The sequence below is a fragment of the Sycon ciliatum genome, chromosome 1 (assembly GCF_964019385.1).
Source record: "Sycon ciliatum chromosome 1, ocSycCili1.1, whole genome shotgun sequence".
Lineage (NCBI taxonomy): Eukaryota > Metazoa > Porifera > Calcarea > Leucosolenida > Sycettidae > Sycon > Sycon ciliatum.
In genome coordinates this window covers 85001435-85011807 of record NC_088643.1, presented here as the reverse complement: position 1 = coordinate 85011807, position 10373 = coordinate 85001435, and the positions used below count along the sequence as shown (strand labels likewise).

The 10373-nt window shown below is 47.1% G+C and overlaps 1 protein-coding gene across 1 annotated transcript; it reads right to left on the bottom strand.

Annotated features, from left to right (window-relative positions):
• Positions 1 to 545: 545 nt before the first annotated feature.
• Positions 546 to 8834, bottom strand: LOC135806006 (uncharacterized). Its single transcript, XM_065320133.1, has 6 exons — positions 8678 to 8834; positions 8407 to 8496; positions 4951 to 4991; positions 3951 to 4394; positions 1665 to 2422; positions 546 to 827 (listed from the first exon to the last, which is right to left on the bottom strand). The coding sequence occupies exons 2-6, from the start codon at positions 8462 to 8464 to the stop codon at positions 824 to 826; spliced, it is 1305 nt and encodes a 434-aa protein (XP_065176205.1). The 5' UTR covers positions 8465 to 8496; positions 8678 to 8834; the 3' UTR covers positions 546 to 823.
• Positions 8835 to 10373: the final 1539 nt, after the last annotated feature.

The following is a 10373-nucleotide window of genomic DNA, read 5'->3' as shown; positions in this document are numbered from 1 at the left end:
GGCTCCAGAAAATGCAGAAAATTATAGTAAAAGAACACAAACACAACTTGTTTTATCCATATCAACAAGAGTTCGGTATCAGCCATACAGTGCCGGTCACGGAGTCCTGAGCTACTTCGAAGCACATCACACGTCAGCAGTACAGTCGAGTCATGTACCTCTGGATTTTTTTACACCGGTTTTGCACGAATCACATGGACCATCCAGCTGGGAAAGCGGTCCGGCCATGGCCGGACCAGCCTGACCGGTTCCGCCGGCCCTGCCATGTGTGTTTGAAAACTGTAGGCTGCCCAGATTCATACTAGAAATGTTTTATGTGCATGATACCGAGAGTACATAAAGGGGTTATGCACTCTTGACATCATGCATTAGACTGGGCTCACTTACTACAGCCAGACTTGGGGTCTTGTGTCCCTGCCCTTTCCCCCTCCTCCTCCCCATCCTCCCATCCCCATATACTGCCACCTTCGCTGGTCTACAATCCACAGACACAGCCTCGAACCTGAAGGCTGAAGTTGAACACAGCACAGCATGGACCTGACACGTTGAGGAATAGTGTGATATTGTAATCAGCCGTGTTTTAGTGAATTGCACTGGAGCTGTGACTTGCGTGGCAAACTGGTGCAGGGGATTGGGAAAGCATGCGTGCAGTAAGCCGGACTATGGCTTGTTTGTTGAGTGTGTGTGGGGGGGGGGGGGGGGTGTACTGCAGGCTGTGACATGTACTGAGTATGCAGAAGCTAGATGCATTCACCATTCAGCATTCAGCATGGTGTGAGGGAAGCAGATCCGGCCAAAAGCTGAGCAATGCTGACCATTCAGTTTACCTACAGAACATACAAAGAGAGACAAGCAGATCAACGTTACAAATGCAACACGGATGACAGAACTTCACTCTCCCCACTACAGTATCTACATGGGCATCATGCAGTCACAAGTGAAAGAGTAAGGAGAATGAAGGTTGTCATTGTGTTGCTCACACTTGAATCCACTTTTACCAATGAAGCTGCGTGATACATCCTACACGGGATTCTAAAGAACTTTATAATGTTTGCAAAAGTCAACTGTCAAGCTCTGTTACCTGATTCTACGAGAATGTTACATAGCAATGAACAGATGATTAACACTTTCTCACACACTCCATATCGCGCTACATATCACATGGTAATTGTTACGCTGGGCTGGCCACATTCATGGTACATGTATATCGCAGTACTCTCAGGACAGGGTCAGTATCAATTTTCGTCCGATGATCGATTCAGTTCGTGAAACTCACAGTTACGAAAAAAACTGCTCGTTCTTCTGTCTGTGTTTCCAAAAGCCACGGTCTTATCTAAAATTCTTCGGTGGTCCTCATATCTTCAGCAGGGAACTGCTGTACTCTCAAAAAGGGCTAGTCAGGCTGCTCTTCAGGCAGTGAGCTGCTGTTCAACCCTCTTTCAGTTTACGCATAGTCAATACGCATAGTCAATACGCATAGTCAATACGCATAGTCAATACGCATAGTCAATACGCATAGTCAATACTTCACAGGTGTTTTTCATGTACATGTACGCAATCCTTTCACGTATGGAGTTCAGCAATACCCGGCTGTATGATATAGGATGCATTCACAAAAATCAGCAGAACTGTGAAAAGGATGACTCGAATATTTTCCGGCTTACTTTCTGCTGTTCAGCTCCTGTAGTTCGAGCAACCTGTCCAAGTTGCTGTCCATGGCAGCGTTTTTCTCCTGGGCTTCTTCCATTCCGATCGAGAGGAGGTTCTTCTCTTCGGCAGTGTTATCAGTTTCCTCCGCATCGTCCACGGCACTGTTCATTGCTTCGCGGAGTTGCATGAGTTCTTCATGATCACTTGAAGTTGCCTCGGCATGGGCTGCCGCCGGCTTAGCAGCTCTTACAGCATGCACCTCTGCCTTTGCCTGGCTGTCGTCTTCTGTGGATGTTTGCAGCTCGTCCAAGTAGCTGATATCGTCGCTGTTGTCCTCCTCTGCCTGGTTGGCATCAACAGCATTGGCAGCTGCTGCTGTCTCCTCTTCACCATTGACCACTGCTTGCTCGGCTGCGTTCAGGTCATGCTCACCGTTGGCTAGTTTGGCTTCCTCATCGTCAATCTCACCATAAGCAATCTTTGCAAGCTCTTCCTCGCTGGGCCCAAGCTCTGATTCAACCTGATCCTGACCTTTCATAAACTCAGTCATCTCCATGTTACCATTGTTGGCATGGTCATTGACAAAATCCATGATGCTGTCCGTATCGTCAAAGTTGGCATCGCTTGAGAAAACAGCCTCCTCCACGTTGTGGTCCATTTCTGCTGCAGCCATTTTGCCCACGTCAAAGTTCTCGTCGAATAGAGTGGAGATGCCATCACCTTCGATGTCCTGGGTTTCGTCATTGTTGTCCAGTTGCAGATCTGCCAGCATCTTGATTCAGAGAGATACATATGTACACATACATAGAAATATAAAAGCAGGAAAGTGTGGGAGGGAGAGGGTGGAAGAGAGAGAGAGAGAGAGAGAGAGAGAGAGAGAGAGAGAGAGAGAGAGAGAGAGAGAGAGAGAGAGAGAGAGAGAGAGAGAGAGAGAGAGAGAGAGAGAGAGAGAGAGAGAGAGAGAGAGAGAGAGAGAGAGCATGCTCACATCTAGATATGCTTGCTGCTTCCTTCAGTGTTGAACTAGTAATGGCAGTAGAGTGAAACTTCAGTACAACGTACAACGTACCACCAAAGTATTTTATAGTCAAGGTACTGTATAACAAGTTACTACAAGTATCCAAAATCACATGACCGGAAAAAGGTATGCAGTGTCTTCAGATGCAAAGGAGAAAAGTATGGTGTATAGCCAGGGTATGTTATACTGAAATTTCACTGTAGTTGCCATGGTTTCATTCGGAACCAACAGCTACAGCAAAAGGAACATGTGCATTAAGAAGGGGCCACAGGTGTGTGTGTGTGTGTGTGTGTGTGTGTGTGTGTGTGTGTGTGTGTGTGTGTGTGTGTGTGTGTGTGTGTGTGTGTGTGTGTGTGTGTGTGTGTGTGTGTGTGTGTGTGTGTGTGTGTGTGTGTGATCCCGGTGGCCTGATCAGTAGGGCCACACTGTCCCAGGAAGACATGGGTACTGGATTCGAATCCCGCCCAAGGATCCTTTTGCAACATTGGTGCCCAACTTGGGGCTCGAACCCACGACCCTGAGATAAAGAGTCTCATGCTCCACCGATTGAGTGGCGCATGTACATCTACGTGTATTCAGTCAACACATCCGGTTGCGTGCCACTACCACACATTCGTTCGTATTCATTATTGTGCACTCGTTTCCTTTTTTTGACTGGCCTCTCTTTAAATCGTGACAAGTACGTGTGCCAATGGGCCTCGGCTAGGCAGTAGAGTGTAGAGTTTCATACCCATGGACTGTATGTATGTACAGTCTTGCACATGTGCGGGGTCTATAGTATAGGTATACACTGTTCCCAAATGCCACACGCTCGCACGTCCAACTTCACGACAGAGACTAGTTCAGTTCGTAGAGATTAGTTTACTGAACAATCATTAGAAATAGAAACTGCGGGAATAATCAGACTGAAAGAACAAAACCGAAGCATGAGGAGCACACTCCTTCTTCTAGCTCTGTCTAACGCAACAACCCAAACCAAAAGCCGGAGTGCCAACAGAAAAGGGGAGCTGCGATGGAAGCTGCACAGAGCTCGCACAGGTGCACAATGCAGAGGTGGGTTCAAAGTACATACACACGAGCTTAAATGTCACAGCCACTCGCGATCAATGCTATGAAAGACACTGCGACAAAACAGCGCTGCCACTGACTGCATGATACATGATGAATACGCGGCATGTGATACACTACACACTAGGTCAATAGACAGCACGCGATGCACAGCACGCGATACACAGCACGCTACTTTAGTATTCTATGTACTAGCGGCACGCCTGTAGCTTACCTCTGCAGCATCCTCATCGGCAGCTTCCTGTGCACTGCGGCGGCGCCTAGTGCTGGCATCGGTCTCACCATCAGTCGCGGTCTCATCGACCAGGCTTTCAGCATCAAGACCGGCAGCGGCCAACGACTCACTCTCATCCTCACCAAATGCAATCTTAGCAAGTTCCTCTTCGCTCATCAGGTCCGGATGTCCTGTCTCATCTACTGGCTGGTCACCATTGCCATTGTTGGCGTGGTCGTTGATGAAGTTGATGATAGAATCGTCATCATCAAGATTGGCATCAAGGTTGGTCATGGAGAGAACAGCTTGGTCATTGTTGTGTTCCATCTTGTTCACAGTCTCGCTGAATTCGAAGTTCAACTCGTCAAACAAGGAGGAGATTCCATCACTGTCTGCGTCATTCTCAACAGCTTTGTTCGCATCCACTTCCATCTGCTTCAGCACCTTCAGTGGTCACACCAACAAACGAGAAACGTACCGGTAAAGTATAAAATAACTCTATCATGTCAAGCCAAGCCTCAATGAATATTTTAGCTCAGGTACTGTACACACACTCCCAAGTCTTGGGGTTACATGATAGTACGGTGCAGGCTACTGAGAGCTTTGTGTGTACTATTATTTCTTTGAAGTCTACAACCATGTGCTGTGAACAAACAACACACGTCACACAATGCACTCCATATGTGATAGCCATTATCATCCTGGTGAAACTTTGGAATCATGTTTCCTCGGAACAAAATCTTCTCCAGCTGCACGCGGCAATTATCCTCGATGTGGATGCCCTGTTTCCTTTCTTAGCTTGCTATGATGCTGGCACATATGTTCAGTCAGTTTGGTTATGTTGCCATAGAACAGCTTATGTGAAGGTTAGCCACACTTGCTTGGTGATGCCAAAGCAGGAATAATATTAATCATAGTCCAGAAAAGGCTGTGAGCAAAATATCCCCGCCGGTCCTGTAATTGCATGGAAGAGCATGTCAGCGTCACAACAAGGCCTTACCTCAGTGGTCTCCGATTCAGTGAGTCCACGCTTGGCCACCGCTGCAAAACACAAACACAAAACACATACATAGCATACCTCCAAACCTCTACCATACAAAGCTGCACTGGTGACTTTAACAACTGGGGGGGGGGAGGCTCTTCTCATCGTGGTCACATGACTAGATCCTCAAGCTAGTACATGCCGTGCCATGTCATGTCCTACACTCTATTTATATCAATGTATGTAAGTACAGCTGTAGTTAGTTCTTTCTCATCTGTAGTGTAGGTACATTGCCTGTGATAGTTGATTCTAATGCACATGTACATTGTACATGACTGATACAGTGATAGAGGCTCTCTCGTACTTCAAAAGAAGTACAATCGTCATGTACAAGATTAGTACTTGTTGACTGGACATGAATCAAGGGCATCTGCATGCTAGTCTTTGAATGCTGGCAAGGGGTTCATTTCCCTCTCACCACACAATGAGGCCAGTAAGTGTTGAACTAGACTGTGGCGGATGTGACATTTCATGCACAAAGTACTGTACACAGAAAGGCATCTGTGGATTCGTACAGAAAGGCATCTGTGGATTCTATCTTTCAAGGACTGTCTTGGTCTATTGTCAATGACCAGGAAGAGTGTAGAGAAGGAGCACTGTTTCCGACTTCCCCTACAGTGCGTTTTTTTATAATAGACTCTGAAATCCTTGAGAACGTACTCAAGGCCACTTTTGAGAAAATGTCATGCGAGTTGCGTCACGAAAATCTGCGCGCGAAATTCGAAAACCAGGTGTGACTCGTGGCATTTCGCCATTTTGTTCAGAGAGGCTTCGAGCTCCTCGTGGCCGGAGGAATCATTTTGTTGCTGACTGCTCTGTGGCCCTATTTTGCTTTTTCTTGAGTGTCTTTTCGTTCGTGGCAACTTGTTCTCTCGACATGCCACATATAACAAAGCGCGAACGGGCCATGGTAGAATCTACATGGTGGTGTCTGTTTTACAATTTTTGCGAAGACGAGGAAAACAGTGGCTGGGCATCGAATTGGTCCCAAGTATTCCATTCGTCATGCTGCTGTTGCGTGTGGCGTCAGCATTTCCACCATGAACAGATGTACCAGGGATGCTGACGGCGAAAATCAGCGTGCTGCGTTGGCCTTGTCTGTCTCCAGTGATGAAGGTAACGAGAGTGACAATCCCCAATGTGAGACTCGTGCCATAAAACCACTCAACCCTGACGGATTTGCTTTGGACTGTATAAGAAGTAATTTACAGATTCTATGCTGCGAAGGAGCACCCAACACTGGACAAAGTTCCTGCTCGCTGCATAGAAAGCATCGACGATTTTCCAGACATGAGCAAAACTAGCTCTTGGAAAATGTTGCGTTCCATGGGATTCCAGTGTGGCGAGACCAGAGGTATCACACACATGATGATGGAACGGCACGGGATTGTGTCATGGCGGCATCGCTACCTGTGAGACATACCTGGATGACACGTGGGTCAATGCGCGTCACACAGTTACTAGGAGGTGGTCCGACAATGGTGACAGGAGTGTATAGGCAAGCAACCAAATGAAGCACCATCAGGTAAAGGCAAGCGCTTTATTGTTCTGCATACTGGTGGACGGGACGGATTCGTGAGAAACTGCGCCGATGTGTTCGTGACTGGAGGCCGACGCCAACGATGATATTCGTCGTCGGCTGTCCTAGCACATCTGTTCACTGTGTAATACTGTCGTCACAAGTGCAACACAAAACACGGAATTATTGGGGCCGTTTCGACGCTCGCTGGTCTTCTACTATTCGCAGATGTTGAACCAGACACAACTGTGACCTATTTGCATTGTGTGTGTGTGTGTTTGTAAAACCGCTCATGTATTGCTTCCTTTTAGTCTCTTTATGGGTGCTGTGTGAATTGCCCTTGTGATTTGTTGTGGTGTTTGAATTTTCACTGCATTCTTTCAGTGATCGAGGGAAGTTTCCTACATGCATGCTGGAATGTTTTGATTTATTGAGCTAATTGCAATACAGGATTTGAATTATTCAGTACAGTTTGCCACAGTAAGTCGTGAAAAACCACGACTCACTGGTTTCCTACAAAGGTTAGGACAACTGCAGACAGGAGTGCACAACTGCACAGTCTACTTCAGTACTTGTAGTCATGTACGTGTACATGCATGCGCTGTACCAAAAAGAAGAGAAAAAAGAATCAGGATGAACTGTACTGGATTCGAACTCTGGCGGACACCATGCACGTGATGAGCTTTCCTGGCTAAAACTTTCGTTTTAAAATCAAAATCCACTGAAAACCATTTAAAACCAGATTTTCAGCCCAAACCCGTCCGAATATCTAACTTTGACAATTATTATTATTCCGATTCCCAAACTTAATTTTCTTCGATCCAAGACCCACACAAACGCAGCTGTGAAGAAAAAATTTCAAATTTGGAATGAGAACAAACTAAAAAATCAAAATCGACAAATGTCTGTTTTAAAAAAACGCACTGTAGCTGTTTGGTGCACTTAGGCAAGCACTTGAGATGATTGTGCATTCACCCCCTACATCATGTGCACTCCACAGTGCAGTGGATGGGCTTAGTGAGGATAGGTGGTCGGGACAGCACTCAGCACTGCATGGTTTTGATCTGAGTGCTTTCCGTAAGCCAAACCTAGCGTGTAGTGCAGTGGCAGCCAAACATTGCACCCAAAGCCAAACACCGGGATGTCGGAAACCATGCCTGAGCCTTTCTGACCAGTCCCGCACGGTTTCAACTAACGACTACGGTGTGTGTGTTTTGCAAAAGGTGGGACGTCTCTGCCATGAGAAGAATATCGAACACTATATATTCCGGTTGCGCTGTTTGCTTTCGTTTCCGCACTGCAATGTCCATGCCGGTTCCTGGTCTTTTACGCCGGCCGGTGTGCGGAATCCCTTCACTTCAAAGTAATTAGTTCAGTCATCAGAACAAAGTAGATCAGTCACGGACTACAGTACCAGGGAGTCAAGAAAACCCTTTACGATTCCCTGGTGACTACGGTGTTCGCTAGATCAAAACATAATCACGCCCAGGCCATCGCCAGGTACGATTGGGTAACGCGCTTTACCACCGATTCCATATTTTTGGACGAAAACAGATCGCCGTTGCCGTTACAAAACACAATAATTATAGCAGTACTAGACTGTAAATGTAATGATTAGTTATCTCATGATGGTATGCGGCAGAACATCGCACGGTATACATGGTACTAGATCTGAGTACACGGGCTCCGCTTTCCGCCACACCCGGCATCAACCACAAAAAGTCTTGCATTTGAGAGTGGAAAGCGGAAACCAGTGCGTGGATCAACCACATCATTGATCAGAAGGCAGGCGAGGCAAAGCAGTGGCCCAACCTTAGCTAGGTGCTCGCTTCCCCAGGACAAAAAAAGAGAGAGAAAAGAATCGCTATGGGAGAGACCCCCGACATTAAACTTACCTGGTGCGGACATTGCGCCTTTGGCGATGCACAGCGCCAAGATAACTACTAGCTTCATGGTTGCAATAGCTGCCCAACTGACTCGACGGCCTGGTAACAGTGGAGAGACACACACCAGCAAAACTGAAATCGTCAATTGAGACCCTTTCCGTTCCGGATTTGTCCGCGGTCTGTGCGATGCCTACTACTAGGTTGTCAGCAGAAAACATGCACATAGCAGGTGTCTGAAAACGTTCCGATTGAATTGGCCGACATTGTCTTTGACACTTACCTAAAGAGTGGAGGAACTCGAACGGGAGAAGAAAAATTGCAACTGCTCCGAGGAAGATCACACTTCGAACTGCCGGTGGCCAGAAACACACCGGTTCTATCAGTGTCCATCGCCATACAAACGTGCCCGGAAACGGGGAAGCTTGAGTGACTAAGCACAGATCATCAGGGCAGTGCACACTCGACTCGAACGCTCTCACTCGATGGCACACACTACAATTGTACACCCATTCACACACAGTCACAGACTAGTATTACTATTAGTAACCCTTTCATTACACTTGTTTTTACCGTGACTGGCTCATGATCGATCATGTACGATCTATCCAGCTGACAGAGATGATCGACGTCGCGGGTACGGACCGGCCCTTGAAGGCCTTGATGTGATTCAGACTCAAGTCCGGCGATATCCAGCAGTAGATTGTGGATTGGGTTGGATTGGATTTTATAATGCCTTTAAAATGGTGTCTATCAGACATCTGCCTCAAAAGAATAACATTAGACCCACTGTGCTGGGAAGAAAGAAATACAATGAAGTGAAATACAGAAATAAGAGAAGAAAGACTGACAGCGAGTAGATTTCCCACGATCTGAGGAGTGAAGGTGCTAAAATAGGGTAAGAATGAAGTGAATGACTGGCTCTGGCTAATCAGTACTAGCAAGAGTACATAACCCCCCAGAGTGTGCAACTCCACTATGGGTGCTGTCCCGACAGAATTTCAAGTTGACGTCATTTTGATGATGCAATGCGCACTGTACACGGATTATCAGACGAATCCGGAACCTGTGGTTGACCGAAGCCGATCGATCCTGTACAAATTATTGCAAAGAAAAACGTGTGATGCGTTGACACCCGTACACAAGTTGTAAATCACTGGTGCAAGGAGCATTGCGTCATAAATAATGACGTCAACTTGAAATTCTGTCGGGACAGCAGGGTATGTGGGAGTTGCACACTCTGGGGGGGGGGGGGGGGGGGGGGGGTTATGTACTCTTGGTACTAGCAAGAGTACTCTTGGTAATCTACCATGGCGCAGCAGCCAACATGCAGCGAGTGAAAGGCGCCACTGTCTGGCTACACAGAGCTAACCTGGGGGGGGGGGGGGGAGGAGAGGAGCAGGAGGAGGGGGAGGAGGAGGAGGAGGACTGGATCGAATAGAGTGGGAACATGACATCTATATCTGAAAACCGGGACGCCACAGGCGATCAGCACCTTGCTAAAACCAGACACCCTCCTCCCCCTCCCCCCCCCCCCCCCCGATATTGTGGGTTAGTGTATTACCGGTATTACAAAAAACGTCGCTAGCTGTGCATCCTGTGAGGCACGCTAGTTTTAGTTTTAATTTTATTCCAAGCAATATTATGGCTGGGGTAGCCAATGACTACTTTGCTAACCCAGCCATACTATGGCTTGGAATAGATCTTCGCGCGGCTGATTGCTCGCCTGACTAACCAGACTCCTCCAGAACGAGCCTCACACGGCCAAGAGTACACTGATTATTTCATCACAGCCTAGGAGCTGTGGCATCATATTCATGATCCACAACAAGAAGGCAGCAATGCCTCAGGAACGTATGCAGGTGAAGTAAAAATTTAACAAAGATAACAATATAACATAACTTAACATCAAGAGTATGACCAAGAGTAAGTCTGGAGCTTTTGGTCTCTTGATAACACTGAGAAGCTCCGGCAGATTG

Coding starts and splice junctions, on each gene's coding strand:
- LOC135806006 (XM_065320133.1), bottom strand. CDS start 8,464: ATGAAGCTAGTAGTTATCTTGGCGCTGTGCATCGCCAAAGGCGCAATG. Junction 4,395..4,950: donor CTGAATCGGAGACCACTGAG/GTAAGGCCTTGT, acceptor TGACCACTGAAG/GTGCTGAAGCAGATGGAAGT. Junction 2,423..3,950: donor CCGATGAGGATGCTGCAGAG/GTAAGCTACAGG, acceptor CTCTGAATCAAG/ATGCTGGCAGATCTGCAACT.